Source organism: Desarmillaria tabescens (assembly GCF_030435595.1).
Source record: "Desarmillaria tabescens strain CCBAS 213 chromosome Unknown EV420scaffold_2, whole genome shotgun sequence".
Taxonomy (NCBI): Eukaryota; Fungi; Basidiomycota; class Agaricomycetes; order Agaricales; family Physalacriaceae; genus Desarmillaria; species Desarmillaria tabescens.
The window spans coordinates 157,617-176,733 of record NW_026848301.1 but is presented as its reverse complement, the minus strand read 5'-3'; the positions used below and the strand labels follow the sequence as shown (position 1 = coordinate 176,733).

Genomic DNA, 19,117 nt, shown 5'->3' with positions numbered 1-19,117 from the left:
TATATGTACTCAATTGTAATTAACAAGGACGAAGCAGGGAGAACGACAGCGAAGAAGTGTATACTACAGTAATAACCAACAATAGAGTAGCGACTATAAAGTAAAAGAGAGAGAGAAAAGGAAAACAGGTAGGCAGAGGGAGGAAGGAGGAGCTGGTTATTCACCGGTCTCCATAGCCTCTCGCTCAAGCCTCTTCTTCATGGCAGATACGTCCCGACTGATCTGGCCACTCGACATCCACCCCTCTGGATAGGCTGCTACGATCTTCTGATACAAGACCTTTTCTAAGACCTTGCTCAGACACTTGTATAATCGAACCCTCCAGTTGACTGCAGAGCAAAAAGTTAGCTAAGGCCCAGCACAAAAATGAGAAAACGCAACCCACTTCTTCTCGTTCTCCAGCCTACAACACTCATTACTCAACAACACGAGCTCCCACACGATATTCTTCATGCTCTCAGTCATCCTGTACTTCTTATGCGGCGGCTGAGGTTCTTTCGTGCCTTCGGTGGACCCGCCCTCGCCTGGAGGATGCGGCGATCCCTCCCGGTCACGTTCCTTCTGTAGGCGGCCGTGTCCCAGGAGTCTCCGACGAGGCCTCCAGGCGTTGCCTCTCTTGCCGTCCTATCCCATACGACCACAGCATGTTGCCAGTCCTCCTCGGCCTTTGGCGAAGCCTGCCTTTGCCTGCTTGGCTAGTTCCTCTAAGAGAATCTCTTGGCGTTTGGCGAGCATAGCTGTATGGTCAGCAAAGATCGTTCGTTTGATGAGTTTCTGAAAGCGTGTGTGCGTCAGTCGAGTACGAACACTATCCCAAGATGCAGACTCACGGTCATGGTAAATTTGTTGTAAGGGAAGAGTGTAGGCATGAGGTTGAAGAAATGATCATCGTACTCGTTGAGCTCGACGGCTTTGAGTGCGACCTTGGCGAGGATAGGCTTGATGTTGGGCGGGAACTTGCCCTTGTTAGTCCAGTCCTCCGCAGCGATCGCAGCCTTGAGCTCCTCGATGGCTTCCTGCAGCTTGGGATCAAAGGACGTGACGTCTACGACCTTGCGCTTCTTGCCATTCTCCACGACGCTGATGTACCGTTTCCTCTTCTGCCCGGCCTGCGCCGTCTGTGAAGGATCCTGGGCGGCGCTCTCAGAGTCGGAGTAGAGTGCGATGGGAGAGTCGCGAGTGCCGTCTTCGGATTTGGTGACGAGGGTCGGGACCAATTTGGAGCGCGGTTTCATCGGAGGTCTAGATTCGGTTCAGTCCGTGGCAATGACGGCGATGAAGACGAGGACGTACTTTTCCTTGGGAGTATCCTTGAGCAAGGCAACCTGACCAGAAGAGACATAGAATCCACGCTGTTTGGTCTGAGCAAAAAACTTGCGCTCATCAATTGCAAGCTCCGAGTCGTCAATAAAAGGGTCGTTAGTATCGTAGTATTCCTGTGCGTAGCTCTTCCTCTATATGCCAACGTTTTTCAGCAAATGTAGAATGAAATAAAATAAATAAATGAAGGGCACCTTTTTCCTCTTGAACAAGGAAGTCAACTCTCCTTCCGGTTCAGGCTCAGGTTCGCTCTCACTCGTGTCCGCTTTGTCCTCCGGCACTGGTACGTCGACTCTCTGGCCTGCTGCGAGGGCCATCATGGCGATGTCGACTTCGTAGTCTGCTGGGCCCCCGAGCGTGATATCCAGACGAATCGTCTGGAGCGGCGGAGGAGGCGGCTGCGGGGGCGGTGTCGGTGAATGGTGTTTGCTGCGAGGTTTCTTGGGCGTTGACTCGACTGGCGGTGGTGGTGGTGGTGGTGCCGGCTCTGTCTCCGTTGGCTCTGGCGACGACGGAGGCTGTTGCGGCGCTGGCGACAACGACGACGAGCGCATTTCAATGTCGCCGCCGTCCGACATCATCGTTGTCTTGCTGGAAGTTGCCTTTTTCGGAGCAGACCCAACACCGAATCCCTCTTTCGATTGCCGTTCTGAATTTCCGGTACTTTACATCTGACTTCCAAAAAAGGAAACTTCCAACGCATCCACCTTGCTCAAAATGTCTTCCATTCCTCCTCTCTTCTGGGCTCTGTGCAACCTCTTGCTGGCAAAAATTAATGCACCACACTGTACGGGTCGTTTCCGGGCATTTCTGACGCACAAAACAAGCCATAAATCTTTCCATATGTTATTTTCAATCGGAACTCCCCGAAATTTCTGTTTTCATTTTTCAGTATATTTTATGCTAATAGACTACGAATCATGCCCTTTTCGCCTTTCTGCCAACGCCCGCCGAACAGCCTCCTCCCCATCCGTCAGTGTGCTCTTCACTGAATACCCACTGGCACTTGAACCCAGCCGTGTCACCTTGGCCTTCTTAGGGTACCTCAGACTAACTGCCGACCCGGCCCTGGACACGGGCTGAACCACCGTCGTCTCCCTCGACAGGTTCGGCGAAAACGCGTGATCACCTCCCTTGTAATCCGCTAACGTACCCGTGCGCGAGACATTGGTGTTGGAATCAAGTGTTGCCTCTAGATCAGAGGCCCAATCTGGATCCCCGATCAACTCTCCCCCGAAAAATGTCTTCCACTCTTTATCTTGCCCTTCGGCTTTCTCCTTCCTCGTCAGAGGCGCAGGTGTCAGATGGTCCGAAGCAGGCACCCAGGGAGAAGAGGTAGGCATGACGCTACCCAGAGCATTCATAATATTCGCCCTCAAAGACGCAGTCCATCCGCCAATATTTGAGCCTTGGATAGCCGCGGCGGAATGGTCTTGATTGTTAGTTTCCATCACCTCGTGGTGCGTCTCCTATCGAGTCCATATTGACCCATCCGCCTTGTCCCGAGTCCTGTCTTCGCCACGGCACCCTCAGTCCCCGTCCGCTCTCTAGACTCAGGAATCTCGGCCGATCCATGGCCTGTCTCGGCGTACCAAACTCTCGAGGGAGAAGTTCCGTCCGCGAGTTGTACGATGACGCGTATGTGGTGGAAGGACATACTAGGGAACTTGGTGCTATGCTTGATTCCCTCGTAACTTGAAAAGAGTGAGGACTTGCTGCTCGAAACGAGGCTTCAGGCAGAGGGAGCATGTTCTGGGAAGGAAGAGGCAATGGATATGCAACGCTGTCGCGTAAAATAGGGACAGGCGTAGCCCGTATTGAGGAAACTGGTGAAAGCCGAAATGGATAAGCCGCTGCAACCGGAGGAGGTGGGGGTGGCATAGACCATATTGGTGAGGCCAGCACATTGTTGACCGACGCGCCCAGACCTTCAGTCGTCAGCAAGCTAGGATGTCCAATGAAAGTGTCGTCCCTCTTGGGTTCTCCGACGTCACGATCACCTCTTGGCTCCCAGAGGCCTACCGTTCGCCTGTCCATCTTCCAGGACGTCGTTATTAAGCCCAGGCAACATCCCTAAAGAGTTCATCTTGTTTCCTGCGGTTGCTCTTCAGGCGGAAATACCATGCCACGAGAGCTGCAAGAATGGCGATAGCTACAATTGTTCCGAAGATGATGCCAACGAAGAAAGGCGGGCTGTGAGTTGAGACAGTAGCGTAATTTGTACCGGATGGCGACACGGTCGGTGCAGCTAGTGCAGGAGGTGTAGTAGGTGACGCGGCTGAGGTAGTATCAGTCGTAGATTGAAACGAACTCGTCGCAGCCACTGTAGGGCTTTCTGTCGATGAAGAAGCCGTGGTTATAGCCGCAGAAGACACGCTCGTCGAAGAAGCTACTGTCACACTCGCTGAGGATGAGTCCGAGGTCGACGAAAATGAAGATGATGCCGAAGAAGACAAAGAGTCCACGGGAAGCGAGGAAGATAATGTCGGTACAGAGCTGGAGGAACTAGGCGTGATCACAGAACTCGTAGAAGCCGTCGTCGCACTCAAACTCGTGCTCGCCAAAGACGTAGAGCTCGACAAAGGCGTTGAAACGCTGGATGGGTACTGGAACGCGCCTTGGGCGTCTCCTCCTTCTTCAGAGACCACAGACATCTGCCCGCTAGGGTCAAGAACAAAATTGGCGCGAGGCTGAAGTCGCGTATGATAGGAATTGATGTGAGGCATTAGGATGTACTTGTTCTGTAGGATGTAATTGCTTCCAGAGCAAAGAAAAAAAGAAGAACCCTGAAAGAACTTGGCCTGCAAGTGAAGGTAATGAAGGAAGAAGGGCGTTGGTGCCAAAAATAGAAGTGACCTCAATTTCGCGCCACACTTCCTGATTGGGACTTGACCGTTCATTTACGCCACAATTTATGCTGCCAGAAAATCGCACTGGGTCGGTCGGGGCCGTTAAAGTTTGAAACGACGTCTGTCTTTGCCCTACAGCGTGACGTGCTGCTGGCAGCTCTGGCAGTGCATCTTGATTTTGGGCGACTCGGATCCTAGATATCATGTGGTGCTGCATCACGTCTTTGTGTCTGAACCTATGATGGATCTAAAGGCTGCTCCAGATTGAAGGCCCTGGTGAAAAACTCCCCCATCTACTAGGGAACCACGATATCTGGATCTCTGTGATCATCAAAAGGCCCATCACAACTATCATCATTGAATATCAAAATTAAATTCATTTCAGGCTTTATTTTGATAACGGTTCGAGTGTCCCAAATTATGCACAACAAGATGGTGGTTCAGAAAAAGCCGTACAGAAAGCAATATATATGACGTTCTCTCTAGGCTCCCGCTATAGATCAGTCTCGATTTATTGTTACAGACAATAAAATAGTGAACTGTCTATCTGTCTTGTCAAAGGTGCATTTGTTTTTTATTCGACACCATCAAAACACCGGAACTCACCTTCATAACATAGAAAGTCTAGCGCCTCATACCACCGTTTCAAACACCATCATCATGGGGCCATCTCTCCACAGCTTCTGAAACCCGACACTGAAGGGGAAGCAGGCCATCATGGACCTTCCGCAAACGAGATCCAACCTCTCTCAGCCATCCCCGGGGATTTCAAATTGCCCTTAGTGAGTTTCCATCTGTTGCAATTTACAACACTTCATAACTTAGACAAAACCAGTCGCGACGCTGGGGCGTAAGTATATCGCAAACCTTTTCCAGGTCCTCCACGAATAATAATAGCCCTGGGAGGGATATTTGTCGCATATGCTCAAAAGAGGTACTACGTGGGCTGTCTACTCTCTTTCAAATTACTCTTCGTTGGATCTCGCACTAAGCTAATCCGACATAAAGATCCGCCCTCAACCTATAGAATCACACAAATAAATGGTCAGGGCACTCCGGTGCTTTAGCTTCGCCTGACGGTCTAAACGATTTGGCTTCAACCTTTGGCGAACTTTGAACGTTAAAATAAATTTTTTTCAGACCTCACCTGTACTACCGTAATTTCATTTTCCCCAGCGCACTCTAGCAGCTGATGCGCCTTGATGCGCTCGCACTGGCTCCGCCCGGCAACGACCTCCCTCAAGCCCGGTGAATAAACTGGCACAAATTCGACCCACCCTCGACGCTCCAGACTCCTTCACGCCTCGGACTCTGATTCGGGGTGTTATCTGGAGACCGACCATTCCGTCATGTCCACCATAAGTACTATTCCGAAATATCCGCTTGGATCTACGGTTCGGGGAGCAGAAAAAAAGACGCCCATGTCAAATTCTATTGTCCCTTCTTCTGCTAGCCTAGTATGTTTAACTATTCTTCCGACCGGATAAAAGGGCCTTCTGATGATAGCGCGGAACACATGAATGAAAGATAAGGACCAGCGTTTCGAACCATGATTACCAACGGCTCCGAACTCGCGCAGCCTCAGCCACGGTCAGCCCTCCTGCTCCAGTTGAACGATCACGAGTACAGCCCCATCTCCGTCCAACACTCAACCAAACCTCATATTTCACATTTTTTCACTCGGATCCTGCTTTTTCGTGCCTTGTGAACCATCCGCACCCGTCCATCTAAAGTCGTCATGACAAAAACTGAGCGTTAGTGCCTGTGAGTGTGATATTCCATATTCCAAACCAAAGCTCAGGGTTGCCAGAGTTGTTGATTTGCACTCGCCAATGCCGATTCAAACGCAAGGCACGATCGGCGTCAGGGTGAAAGCAGACAGGATGATAGACTGATTGGCATTTATTGATAACCGTGATACACTAAAAAAACAAGTATGTAGGTAATATACTATGTATGATAATAACAAACCGGCACCGGTGTGTAAGTAGAGACGGCCAAGTAAGGTTTTTAAACTACAAAAAAACTAAGCGAGCGATGGGGGATAACGAGAGTGTGCGTACGTCGTGTATGTTAAATGTATAATAATAAACAATAAAAATCACTAACCAATCACGAAAGGGTATACCCAAACTTGAAACCGCGAAGCAGGAGCACGTAGGCAAGAGAACCGAAATCCAAAAATAACGTAGGGTATGTTGTGTGGTAAACCCAGTCGCTGCTTAAAATTAACCCCGATAATCCTTATGAACCCGCATGTGTTGACCAAGATTATCGTGGCGGCTAAAGTCCTTGCCACAGCCTGGGTAGGGACACTTGTGCGCTGCAAAGAAGGCCGTAAGAATGATGCCGAGGTGTAAATGAAGAAGAGAGACCCACGTTTTTCGTAAGTATGGATACTACGAACATGTCTCTTCAAGTGTTCGCCTCGAGCGAAGCATTTGCCACAACCTGCGACTTTGCAGGTATGAATCCTAGCGCCTTTCACACCCTCTGCGGCCTCCCCACGCCGTGAGTGCTCTAGAGACGAAATAGTAGGCACACGACGTCCACGCGATTTTTTTGTCAGGTTCGGGACTGGGACTGGGACCGGGAGGCTTGTCGTGGACCGAGACCGGCGCCGCGGGGCCTGGAAAGGCAGCGGTGGGTAGGCAGATGAAGAAGACTCCGATGATGCAACAGACGAATCTGTAGCATTGGAAATAGTACGTCTGGGACGGATGCTGATACCGAGTGGGTTTGTGTACGTAGGAGAAGGATAGGCGTAAGGAGTATACCGCTCTGAGACTGTACGAGTACGCAAGCTGCGTTTGGAAGGAGAGGCAGAGGGGCGCCTTGTGCGACGCAAAGTATACTCCCCGTCCCGGTCGTCGTCGTAGTCTGCATCATCGAAATCTTCCTCGTGCGCAGCATCATCATCGTTATCAGCTACCTCCTCGTCGTCTCCCTCGGCATCGATATCATCGTCGCCTTCGGCGTCTGCATCATCTTCGTCAGTCAAGTGCGGGCGCTCTTCTCCTTGCAGAGGCTCCCCGGAAACGAATCGCGGGTCACAGGCGACGCTCATCTGCTGCTGCTGCTGCTGACCATGAGACTCAGAAGCGCTATCTTGGCTGTGAGAGTACTCCATCTGGAGTGGGGAGACCGGCGAGTCCGTCGGAGAGAGCTCGGAAGGGTGGACATAGCCCTCGTGGAGCCCATAGTAGTTACCGATAAGGTTGGTATACGACGCAGGAAGCTGCTGCTGCTGAGCCTGTAGACCGTACATATGGCTATGAGAATTCTGCTGAGTCTGGTACGAAGAGAGATCCTCTTGTTTAACGCGGGCATAATGGCCAACGTGCATCATACCGAGAGCATGCGATTGCGCCTGGGAGAACTGCTGGTGCGACTGCCATTCGTCAACAGGCGAAGGCTGCTGTTGCTGTTGCTGATGGTGGTTGTGATGCCCGTTGGGAATGAAGAGGGACAACGGGTGGTTAGGGATTTGGGGCTGCTGATACGGGCCTTGCGGCACCTGTTGTTTCTTCGCGACTGGCGACGACCAAGCCATCATTGAGTGATAGTAATCATGGTCAGGGTAAACGAGGTCGTTCTGGCCTGCATAGAGCTGCTGGGCGGTGCCAGTGTAGGGTGAGTAGGAAGCCATGGCAGAAGCAACGACGGCGGTATGTTGGTGCTCGTCGTTGGACACGATGTCAAGGGGAGTATCGACCGAAGAAGATGAAGAGTAGGGTGAAGGAGCAGTGAAGGATCGGACTTGCGGGTAAAGACATGTCGTGGAGGGAATGGGGAAAAATCAGAAAAAGGTCGTAATAAGGGTGGATTATTATTGGACGGGATTTCCACGATATTTGCATGACGGGACAGGTCCAAAAAAAGATGAAGAAGGATTAATTGCGTCAACTTGGCTGCATCAATCTCCAATCTAATCTTCATTTCAGTGTATTTCATGTTTTATTTCCAATTTACTGACCTTCAATTCGCGCGGATGTGATCGACCGCGCCACCTGATGCTTTGGTGCTCTTTGGCTCTGTGTTTCCCGACCGCATAGTATAGAATTGTGAGCAGTAATGCAGGCACCGTCCTGTACCGCTTTTTTCGAGATAGAGCGTTGGAGGGCAGGAACAAGCGGTACCGTCAAATATTGATGCGTTGATCTCTAGCTCCGAGCCGAACCAGTTGCCTTTTATGTCTTTCATGTCCCGATTCGTCTACGATCCTTCAGGTGTCGGTACCGTCCTGCCCGCCTTCCCCATTCCCTCACTGGTAAAAAAAAATTATGTCATATGCCAATCCTGCCAAAAGTCACTTTATCAACAGGATGGCATAAACTGTCGAAATGTGACAATGTAATGTTTCCAACTCAAAAAGCTAAACCTTACATGGTACATCGAAGGACTTCGTTCCCTTATCTCCCGCTCCGAAGGAGAAGGTGGGGTAAAACAGGTCTCAGGCGGTCCGCCTCGAGAGCTCTTTTGACTCCTAGACATTGCCCCGAGATTTTCCGCCCTATTCAGTCCAACCAAGATACCGGTACTCGATCGCTGAAAAGATTCCTTAACGACTCTCCTTTTCCTCTCTATTAATCCTTCGCATTCTATTAGTCACCTGGTGTATCGCACTCAGGCCCCCGAAATACATGAGGTAGTAGGGTAGAAATCAACCCGTGCAATCCTCCCACATATCTTTACGCTGCGCGGCGACCTTATTGTTTCGTTACTTGCATATTAATCATTCATTTTCTCTCTGTTTCCACTCCCCCTCTTCCGTGTATCTACTGCATCCGTCTTATGCCTGGATCGTGCCCTGAACAGATTAGTGCTACCGCGCCAATCGTACACTGCCGGAACGAGATGGGGCTCGGGTCGATCATTTAATTATAGAGACACGGAGCCTAAAAGCCTACACATTTACTTCTCCCCTATCCTCGATGCGGGGCTTGGCTAATTATTGCCCCCGAACTTCAAAAAGTTCTCAAGCTGTCCGACGTGGCCAGCTTTAAGGTAGAATAAATTACCAAACGTTAGGGTTACTCCAGGTTACTTTCTGGTTATAAATTAGGGAACAGCCTTTGTACATTTTTTCCTTGCAATAAAACATCAAGCTCTTGGAACCATTATCTACCATACAGCTCCGAGTCCTACGGATTTGCCCTTGTATAGAGATAAGGGGTGACCGGTGATGCGTCATCCGATCACCTTGGACTTGGCCTTGGCCCGTCCGTACCAGTGCAAAGGATACGGAACGCCGTCACGACATCGAACGTGCACCTCATGACCGATGCTCTCGCAACATCCTCAACCGTGACCAAAGAGATACAGCCGTGGGCATTGAAAAGAAGATTAATTAGGCCATTTTGTTACACTGACTTAGCCTAGGATACAGCCGATCCAACCTGTCCCTTCAGCTTCAGCAAGTATCGAGCGCACGTCTTCAAAGTCCAGTTATCAAAGGGTGACAGGCACAGACAGAGATAGTCCCGAGCATTTTCTTGTCGATGTCAAACCTGTTTCCAGTGTCCGGATCTTATCATAAGATAAGAAGACACAAACGATCGAAGGATAAAGCTCATATATCCATTTTTACAGAAATGTTTGAAGGGATAAACTATGAGAGGGCTCCATGTATGAAGATAACAACAATCGATATTGTGGAGTTGGAAGAACCACACTACGCCGAGGGCAGCGCAAGAAGACCTACTAATTGATGGACCTGAGAGAAGGGTGTTTATCAAAAACTGGTGGTGCTTGGCGAAAATTTCCGCGTGAAATGTTCATCCAGCGACTTGCTTTTCGTGCTTGAGGAGGTGAAGAAGGCTTCGCTGGTTGGATCGCAAACTTATATCCAGCGCCATAGAGTTTACCAGTTTAAAGAAGGAACAGAGAATGGTCCAGAGAGAGACGTCTTTGCGTATCTATTGATTCTAGGTGGTTTATCAGGTAAAAAGCCAAGCTGAGATCTGATAGCGTTATGAGGACGTGAGATTTCTGAACGGTGAAAACAGGTTTTCTGGCACGAGAGATGCCGTTCCCGGCGACCATACATAGAAAGAAAGGCCATATTTCAGGCGTCGAGAAACTTTCAGACATCCAAGGAAATTTTGAAAACTGATAAGTTGAGATCCGGGTAAATAAGGATCATTCTAGCGTAACGAGGCGCGAGAGATATTCTAGGCGAACCGAGATTAATTCCACGGGTGACGTCGCAACTGGGCCTGAGACCTAAAGCATAACTGAACAGATTCCCTGGAATAGGTTAGCACTGCAATTTGGCGCCTTTATCGAAAAAAAAGGCAACATCGTCCCAATATTTCAAGTCAGACTTGAATTTGACGAGGCTGCAAGTACGACAGGGCTGCCATTTATCTAGAGAGGTCCAGCTTTGACGAACACGAGGTGTGGGAGCCTACAAAAGCGCCCGGCGATTGCCGCGATGGAGGCTCGTTACTCTGTTGCAACCTTGCGCACTGACCTACCCGACCTACAACCATGGCCGACCAACTTGTGAGTAATCTGTTTGCTCTTCTATGTTAATGGTGCTGATTGTACTGGATAGTCTGAAGGTATGTCTCGCTCGTCTCCTAATAGGCACAGACTCACCCTAAAACTTTGGCGCGCCCAGAGCAAATCTCCGGTATGTTTCGTCTTTCTTGATTGGAGTGAAGCTCACGGTATTCCTTCTAGAGTTCAAGGAAGCCTTCTCGCTGTTCGATAAGGGTGAGCGCCCTATGTATCTTTCCATCTCACATCCTTATCCTTGGAATCAGATGGCGACGGCACGATCACGACCAAAGAGCTTGGCACCGTGATGCGCTCGCTTGGGCAGAACCCGACCGAGGCGGAGCTCCAGGACATGATCAATGAGGTCGATGCAGACGGCAATGGCACCATCGATTTCCCTGAGTTCCTGACGATGATGGCGAGGAAGATGCGAGACACCGATAGCGAGGAAGAGATCAAGGAGGCGTTCAAGGTGTTCGATAAGGATGGGAATGGATACATCAGTGCTGCTGAGCTGAGGCATGTCATGACGAACTTGGGTACGCTGTTCTTTCGAGCTCCTCGACGCCGGCGCCGTACTGATAGTGATCTAGGTGAGAAACTCACCGACAGTGAAGTTGATGAAATGATTCGGGAGGCGGACGTTGACGGCGATGGCCAGATTAACTACGATGGTACGTGCATAGTAATTCGGCGTTCTCATTCCAACTCTCGTCCCGCAGAGTTCGTCAAGGTACGTTTGGCGCCACGTTCCCCGTGTCGTTTCTAATAATAATGCTACATTTATAGATGATGCTTTCCAAATAAGCGCACACCGGGTGTCGTTTCTGGGCTCTATGCATATGTTATTCTGTATTCGCGGTTCAGAAACACGAAGAAAATGTTTTGTATTTGTATGTTTTATGCGTATATCATCCCCTCCTACCCCTATTTGGTGCGTAACGAACGAGGCGCTCATCCCAAAATGGCTGGTTACCAACGCAACATTCAAATCAAAGGCGGACATGGATGTCCGTACGCTAGGTATGTTCAACGATAACTACTTTCTCGTTGAATGCTGACGGCGATCGATGCAGGGGATTAGGCCCGATATCCGTTACACAGAACCTTCGTTTTCAAGCACTCACAGCTTCCCAGACGAGTACTTATCGTTTCTATCACTGTCACATGGAGACCGTAGATCAATGTGACTTCGTGCCAACTCTCCGGAAGCTATGTGGAAGGGAAGGGTCTTTTACCCAAGCCTCATAAACAAATATTGACCATGCTTCCAGAGGGTGTTATAAACAGTCTGCGAGGGCAGCCGTCCACATTTACTTAGGTAACCACTATTGTGGTACACCTGCAAAAAGCACACAGTTTTGTCTGAAACCATGTCTATGACGTTTGCTGCGTCGCCATCTAGTTCTGCTCCCTCTGTTGTTTGAATGGAATGATCTGAGTTGTAGCTCGCAAGACTTCGGACCAGCGAGAACCTCTGCTATCAAGCCCTCTTGTCGATGTCGGTATGCAATGGGCAGAGTTTTGGATGCAACGTATGCTAAATACGCTCTGCCTTGGCTGACTCAACGTGATAGTTCCTAACTGTAACTTCTGTGCCTGCAAGTAATTGATCACCTCTCCTAGATCGTCGCTTTGCCAACTGTTTGATCTCATGCCTTCCCATATCGAATGAGTATGGATCTTGAGCCTGAGTCTTCTCCTCAGTTGCAAACGGGTTGCTTTCCAACCAGAGACTGGGGTCTGGTCAACTGATTAAGGTCAAACATCATTACACTCAAGTTTCTAGTGCCTTTCAAAGTTTCATTGCGAAAGACGTCCCTGGATTGAAACTCGTGACAAGGCAGCGTTGAGCGTGATCGCTCTGGAAATTCAGAGGCGCTCTCAACGCGTGTTCCTTTTTTTGAGACTTTATAAAGCATGCTGAGTTTTTGGGAGGCCAGATAACAGGACTTGGTGGGGCGAGAAAACCCTGTTAACGCGTCGGTCTGGCGCAGCCGGCACAAACCCGACATTCGACCGTTCTAAGCTTGAACATCTCCCTGGGCCGGCTTCACCATCAATCGATAAGAAAAACACCGATCCTGATATTCCTAGACTCCATCTTTCGCTCGTCACCAAACATACTCATGCGTTTATTCATCGGAATCGAGAAAGTCATAGTGCTTCGAGTCTGCATCGTCATTTCCATTCAAAATATAATACATTTCGTTCTCTCCTTCTTTACCTCATCGCCGAAAACCACCAAAATATCTACTATGAGTATGTGTTCACTGGGAAGCTTACTGAATAAGTGCTATCGACAACCTGTAACCTACACGACCCTACCATCCAGCAAGTCTATCCCTGATTTCTGAAGTGCTGTCAGGATTTCGGACCTCCCCTCAACGATGCTGGGAACGGCCGTGTATTCCGAGAGGGTGTCGCTTTCGTCGAGGTAGACGGTGCAGAAGGAGTGATGGCCGCATTAGCTACGGGTGAATCCTTCAGAGTCATCGCTGTTCTGGATTTCTCAGCAGGTGGGAAGAACCACCTGATGTCCTGTCCTTGACTTGTTGAATCCTTCCTCGTAACCTTCTCATAAGCTTCAACAAGCTCTGGTTTGGCCTGCCGCACAACCACAGCTGGCAACCACAGCCGAAGGGGGTCTGTGGGTCTCTCCTTCCTATCCTCGTCATGGTGACGTCGGATACCCCTCACACCAGCCTCTGCTAACATCACCAGAGCAGTAGGATCGATCTCGACACGATACTCGAGTGTTTCGTCGGTCGAATGATGCTCCCGCTGCGAGTGTATCTTCTTCATCCACCCATCTCCAGGAACTGGCTGCCAGTGATCCCCACTGAACAGTGTAAACACCTGTTCTGGGTCATCATCAAGGATATATCGACGCAAGGTGCGAAGAACAATCCCCGGCCATATGAGTGTTCTGAATCGCTTGATGATCGATTCTTTGAACCCCCACTCGAAATAGAACTCGCAGAGGCCAGCTAGGGCAGGTATTTGAGGTTCCTTGCGAGTCCAAGAGATATCCGCGTAATAATCGGGCTTTCCCTCTGAGCGAGAAGTGACGGGATGGGTATATGCGAGTAGAATGTCGATGTCGGAGAATGATTCTGGCACCGACTTGGCTAACGAAACCATCTTGCGGCCGATACATCGATGTGAGTCGGTGCGAAGCTTCTTCTTTGAGTTCCGTGCGCCAGGTAGGTCAGAAATGCAGGAAGTTCAGAACGGGGAAGGGTAGTGGCGGCTTTATATAGAGATGTGGAAAGGCCAGCGCGGGCGAGGGCATAGGCTATTGTGATGCCGCAGCTAGGTAATCCAGCTTCGCAGTAATCACCTCCTGAGCACAAGGCGAATGAGGATGAGGTCTGCCCTACTGGGCTCTATATCTGTGCAGACGCGTACGTGTGTTCGTTTCTCGTCTTTCTCGTCTCTCTTGTCTTTGGAGTGAGTAGACGACGGGTTCCGGACGACGGTGCGTGCGCCTAAAGACAAAGGTATCGACGTCAGTCACTGAGAACGCCGTCAATGACGCTAGTAGCATTGAGATATGCTAGTTCTGCCTTTGCTTCTCCAGGCGCCGTTCGCCACTCGAAGCCAAACGCCTCAATAATAGCTTTCATACCTGTCGTTAGCTTGTTCGCCGTCTTGTTAATCTTCTTCCCCCTCTTCCAATCTGGTCTCTTGGGTCCATCGAAGATGAATAGCGGTAAGTATGGGGTACTTGAGCAGGGTAGCGCACCGGAAGAATAGAGTCCGTAACTGAGGATTTTCCCCTCCTTTCCCATAGCCAGCGTGAAAAAACCAGATGGACGTGTCGATGCCCAGGCGGTAACCACGGTGAGGGTTGGAAAATTCTGCTAGCGAGAGGGTGGTAAGTGAGACTGTCTTTGACGACGAGTCCAGCAGCGGCCAGAGGCCGGCGACGCCCATGGTGGTGTACTAACGAATTCGGCAGAGGGTTAATTTGGATTTCATATAGTATCGGTACTGGCATAAGTAGGGAGGACTTTGGGCACTTCTAGCGTGCATCGCTGCGCAGCAGACGCGTCACTCAATTAGGATGGAAGGTACTATGACACCTACATGACATATCACGTGACCGTTTACCGCTATAATTGTAGTCGGGCCTCGGCAGACTTTGCTGTACGTTCCACTGGCAGGCTGACGTTAGAGACTTTCACATCTGAACTTGAATATCCAGATTACTGCGGTTCAAGCTTTTTTTTGAAGTCCAGCACACTGTAAGAATTGAATTGTTGGTACTTCAAGTTAAGTATCCGAACGTCCAAAGCCTCTAGGCCTGAATATGAATCCTGACGCCGGCGCCACATGTCGCTTCGGCAATGTGCTGTATATTGAAGTAGTCCTTTAAAGTACTTATTAGCGCCAAGCCCGAACCGAGGTCACTTTCTGCATTTCTTCTTGGTCTCAAGAATTTGGATATGGGTTTGGTATCCCTTCGGTTAGTACGCGCATCACCAATGTGTTAGTGACCATCACATATTCATGATTCAGGCTTGAAGTTGTCGCTGCTGTCCCGGGACAGAGACTCACAGAATAACACGCTTTATCATTAGCGGCAGGGCCAATTGACGCCAAGGCGAGACAGGGTTGCAAAGTAGAGAGCAAAGCGGGACGGTTGATCGGGCCGCTCGTCTTTCACGGTCCCCGGGCCGTAAAACCGAACTTTCATTGTCTTGTCTTCAACTTGCATGGCGCTTCCATCTGAGCTCATCTCCTGCATTCTCTTCGAACTCTGGGCCATTCAGTCTTCTACCGAGGATCACATTCAAACATTCTCAATTTGTTCCACTGTATCCAAAAAATGGTCTGCCATCATTCAAGACGTGAATTCAACGCACTCGGTCGTCCCCTTCTCCTATAATGGAGGTTATCTGTATACCATCCGGTCAATGTCTGCAATACCTAAACCGCTGCTCTGCCGCACCATTATATTCAAGGTGGACTACGTGATTAGGCCATCGTCCCTCCAGAATTCAGGATGTGAACCCTCCATTATAGCTAACAGAGGGATAGAATCGATGCTTCGAAGTCTATATCACGGTCCAAATTCACCTCCAGATGGCACTCATATTTTTGTAGACTATCTTGACGATCCACAAGTCCACATTCCCCGCTTCTGGATTCCTTTACATATCACACGGCTGATCATTGTATACCACTACCGATGTTGGGTGCCTATCAACTTCCGAACCGAGTTCCCCTTTCATTGTCAATGTGTCCGACCCATCGTTGCCCGGCGAGTCAGCAAGCTCTGCATCATGGGATCCACGGCCCCGATAGTGCAGCGACTAATAACCCCTCTCATCGAATGGAAGTTCCTCGCTTCCCTGATTACAGATATACAACTCGATATTCCGGTTCCCTCCTTCACATGGACAATGTATGATTATCCAGCGCAGGACACAGGGTCGGATTTCTTGTCTCGTGTGGTGTTTGGCGAACGGGAGTCCTTGTCGTCTTTGATTGGAAAGCCATATTGTATGTCATTTGTCAATGTATTTTTTATGCATTCTAGTTCTAATCATTCAGCTTATTCGCATGGCCATGCGCGGTATATTCCCATGTTTGAACAAGTCATTCCTCTGGGATCTATGGGATATATCGATCCATTCACCAAAAAGTTTGTCGTATTGTTAATGCAATCGATCCGGCGTCTTCGATCGAACCAAGAATTCATAGCATACCTTCTATCCTCAAAAAGGGTGAGACCAGAATAATTACTGACTCAAAATATTCTCCTTCCCTGGCGTGGGATCATGAATATATAAACAAGTCTGACGTCCTTCGGACGCTTGGAGTTTGGATCAAGGGAAGATCGTTCGTACCTTCTTATCGTGAATATCTACTTGTACTTGACGGAAAACAGAGTATATTGCATTCTGGCATACAATATAAAAGATAAGCTCTATCTTGGGCTCGGGTATGCTATTTCCAAGGAACTTCGTAGGAAACCAATTCGAGAATTGGTTGTACGAGCACCGACACACGATTATGGATGTGTTTGGAGACCGCCATCCTTACATCCGAAAGCACCTGGAGCTCGGTGAAGGGATCATTATGCTAGGCAAAGAACTCAATTCACTGACATGTGCTTACATCTCAGTTACAACCACGATAAACTCTTCGCAATATGCCTGGTTCGTCCTTCTGAAACGCATAGGTTATATCGAGCCTCTTGCCACTGTAAATGTATTATTTGGTCTCCTTGATTACATCACCATTGACATTTCTCTACAGTTCTACTTTCAAGTTAACCCTCAGGCTTCGCGTAACCCTGGAAAGCCCTTGGGGGGCGATCAAACCTTTTAGGGATCATACCGATCCCAAGCGCACTCTTAGTCTTCTGGGACCACATTTCTTCTGTGGGGCAGTCACCAATGACTGTACAGATTCGTTGCCAGTGGTATCCTAGTAGTTCGAGGCCCAATACTTGATACTTTTTGATGAACGGACGTTGATCTGTTACCGACTGAGTCCGTCCTGCATACTATCGAAGCGAGAAAATAGACTATCGAATGTGCACGTCCGACATCGGAGATCCCAGCTAGGCACGTCCTGTTCTGCTGCACGGGAGACGAGAACGATGGAACGACCGTGGGTGGCGTCAATTTAGGCCAGGAGCGCAATGCACACAGAATCCTATAAGTTATAAGTTCATCGACGTCACTATTATATGCTAGTAGTGGTTATAATATGATTTCTATGAGCAGGTAAACTGAGGGATATGAGAAGTACAGATGATGGAATCTTTGTGCGTGATTAAGGATAGCAAATGCGAATGCAGCGAAAAATAAGATGCTCTAGAAGATAAAGAGAGAGGGACCGTTGTGGAGTATCTATCTCAATGCCCAGAGGACGAACCTCCTAGCGTTGTTTCAGGAGCCTGACTGAAAGAGCGTTGACGAAAGCGTAAAGGTGATAACCGGCTTTCCTGGGATGATTTGGTGTTTGAAGATAAACCTTGGCCTGAGGCGACTCTTGCAACAAGCAGCGTAGGCGCAATACCCTATCAAGACCTTTGTTAGATCGTCCACACAAATAGTTGAGAATAGAAGACAGACTTTGATGTACGCCATTATGGCGTCAGCGTAATACGCGCTATGATCATTACTGGCAACCAGGCCCATGTAACCAATCACGGATAAGGAGTATAGAGCGGCGGATTCAATGAGCATTTCTATGACTCTGCGGTATGAACTGAGGCCTGTACCGGGGGCTGAATTCCCGACTTTGACGATGCGAAAGATGATAAGCAGGGTGGTCAGCACTGTCGTAGCGAGGGTAAAGGAGAGGTATAGGATTGTCCAGTCGATCTTGGTGGTGTATCCCGATGTGCGGCTTATATCACTGCTGACGTTGGTCATGGAATCGTAGATCTGAAAGACCTTGGATACTGTGGGGGCCGACGGGTAGCGATATTAGCCCCATCCGTAGGAGATAGATGTGCCGCTCACGCGTCCCAGCGACAGTGCATATTATAGCAGGCGCGACGATGAGCCAGTTATGAGTCCAGATAACCCAACACCGCCAGATCTGGTAGAACGTAAATTATTTGGAAAAGTCTTCGAGAAGAGATGTACCATGGCAATATCAGCGAGGACGGTGTTGATACCCCCAGAAATGCTGGTTACTAAACGATAGGTCCTCCACCAAGGCCCGATGGCTTCCAGTGCCAGAAAGGCTGAATAGAACGTCTCTCCATTTGACACATAGGCATACCGCTTGAAGGCCCAATCGAACGAGAAACTGACTGTGGTAAAGATATAGAGCAAGAAGATCGTGGCAGCCATGAATTTTCTTCCTGCGTTGTTGTTAGTAGCTCTCATAGAGACTGTTGAGAATGTGAGTACAGCGTGGGTATGCGGCGCACAATATGCGCACAGATTGTCCACAAGGTGTGCCCGAAGATACATGTGTAGATTCCTGGAGGAAAAGTATTCAGGTAAGGCAAAGGAAGAGTGAGGAGTATACCTTGCAGCAGTCCTAGTAAGATCGTCCAGTTGAAGTTCAAATCTAGGACTTCAAAAATGAGCTGCTTATCTTCGGCGGTGAGGTCGGGGATATTTGATGAGGACATGAAGAGAAAAAGAAAATTGAAGGGATACAAGTAAACACTTTATGGTCGCACTTAGTCACTATGGAACGTCTCGAATCAGCAGAAAGGCGTCTCATAATATCTATCAATGGATAACAAGAACAACGGCGATACTGCTTACAGGTGATGATCCAGAGAAAATGGTAGTACCTTGAAACGTAACCAGCCAAGTAGATCACTGGTGTCGGAAAAGACAACTACCATGTAGCGCGCGCCGATCTGGAGCCCTGGAGTAACTTTATTGCCAAGGAGAGATGTTAGACTCGATTACGCTCGCTGGTCAGTTGTAACATGCGTCAAGTTCATGATTTGAACG

The 19,117-nt window shown here is 49.2% G+C and overlaps 9 protein-coding genes across 9 annotated transcripts; 3 read left to right on the top strand and 6 right to left on the bottom strand.

The window, feature by feature from the left end:
• Window positions 1-156: 156 nt before the first annotated feature.
• EV420DRAFT_1616596 (uncharacterized protein) lies at window positions 157-1,898 on the bottom strand (the record flags this gene model as incomplete). The annotated part of the gene is made up of 7 exons (XM_060475137.1): window positions 157-279; window positions 305-329; window positions 386-524; window positions 636-774; window positions 831-1,242; window positions 1,294-1,454; window positions 1,515-1,898. The coding sequence occupies 7 exons, from the start codon at window positions 1,896-1,898 to the stop codon at window positions 157-159; spliced, it is 1,383 nt and encodes a 460-aa protein (XP_060338004.1).
• A 41-nt stretch (window positions 1,899-1,939) lies between these two features.
• EV420DRAFT_1501054 (uncharacterized protein) lies at window positions 1,940-4,264 on the bottom strand. Its single transcript, XM_060471038.1, is given in 4 exon segments — window positions 1,940-2,789; window positions 2,809-3,320; window positions 3,343-3,349; window positions 3,390-4,264. 4 exon segments carry the CDS (start codon window positions 4,218-4,220, stop codon window positions 2,232-2,234), a joined length of 1,908 nt encoding a protein of 635 aa, XP_060338003.1. The 5' UTR covers window positions 4,221-4,264; the 3' UTR covers window positions 1,940-2,231.
• A 2,148-nt stretch (window positions 4,265-6,412) lies between these two features.
• On the bottom strand, window positions 6,413-6,852 carry EV420DRAFT_1247084 (uncharacterized protein; the record flags this gene model as incomplete). The annotated part of the gene is made up of 2 exons (XM_060466699.1): window positions 6,413-6,492; window positions 6,549-6,852. Coding segments are annotated over 2 exons (384 nt in total), but the record flags the coding sequence as incomplete, so codon positions are not given.
• Window positions 6,853-10,855: 4,003 nt separating this feature from the next.
• Window positions 10,856-11,442, top strand: EV420DRAFT_1259063 (calmodulin; the record flags this gene model as incomplete). Its single annotated transcript, XM_060466931.1, has 3 exons — window positions 10,856-10,889; window positions 10,940-11,212; window positions 11,267-11,442. Coding segments are annotated over 3 exons (483 nt in total), but the record flags the coding sequence as incomplete, so codon positions are not given.
• Window positions 11,443-13,037: 1,595 nt separating this feature from the next.
• Window positions 13,038-13,833, bottom strand: EV420DRAFT_1742825 (uncharacterized protein; the record flags this gene model as incomplete). Its single annotated transcript, XM_060480062.1, has 1 exon — window positions 13,038-13,833. Exon 1 carries the CDS (start codon window positions 13,815-13,817, stop codon window positions 13,038-13,040), a length of 780 nt encoding a protein of 259 aa, XP_060338000.1. The 5' UTR covers window positions 13,818-13,833.
• A 352-nt stretch (window positions 13,834-14,185) lies between these two features.
• EV420DRAFT_1634987 (PIN domain-like protein) lies at window positions 14,186-14,612 on the bottom strand (the record flags this gene model as incomplete). Its single annotated transcript, XM_060476393.1, has 2 exons — window positions 14,186-14,360; window positions 14,422-14,612. 2 exons carry the CDS (start codon window positions 14,610-14,612, stop codon window positions 14,186-14,188), a joined length of 366 nt encoding a protein of 121 aa, XP_060337999.1.
• Window positions 14,613-15,386: 774 nt separating this feature from the next.
• On the top strand, window positions 15,387-15,775 carry EV420DRAFT_1501044 (uncharacterized protein; the record flags this gene model as incomplete). The annotated part of the gene is made up of 1 exon (XM_060471037.1): window positions 15,387-15,775. A coding segment is annotated over exon 1 (336 nt), but the record flags the coding sequence as incomplete, so codon positions are not given.
• EV420DRAFT_1501042 (uncharacterized protein) lies at window positions 15,615-17,031 on the top strand. Its single transcript, XM_060471036.1, has 5 exons — window positions 15,615-16,184; window positions 16,236-16,338; window positions 16,377-16,749; window positions 16,810-16,889; window positions 16,944-17,031. The coding sequence occupies exons 1-3, from the start codon at window positions 15,965-15,967 to the stop codon at window positions 16,606-16,608; spliced, it is 555 nt and encodes a 184-aa protein (XP_060337997.1). The 5' UTR covers window positions 15,615-15,964; the 3' UTR covers window positions 16,609-16,749; window positions 16,810-16,889; window positions 16,944-17,031.
• A 350-nt stretch (window positions 17,032-17,381) lies between these two features.
• On the bottom strand, window positions 17,382-19,113 carry EV420DRAFT_1757997 (uncharacterized protein). The gene is made up of 6 exons (XM_060480535.1): window positions 18,923-19,113; window positions 18,678-18,725; window positions 18,287-18,629; window positions 18,161-18,239; window positions 17,768-18,099; window positions 17,382-17,712 (listed from the first exon to the last, which is right to left on the bottom strand). The coding sequence occupies exons 1-6, from the start codon at window positions 19,003-19,005 to the stop codon at window positions 17,548-17,550; spliced, it is 1,050 nt and encodes a 349-aa protein (XP_060337996.1). The 5' UTR covers window positions 19,006-19,113; the 3' UTR covers window positions 17,382-17,547.
• Between the last annotated feature and the right edge of the window lie 4 nt (window positions 19,114-19,117).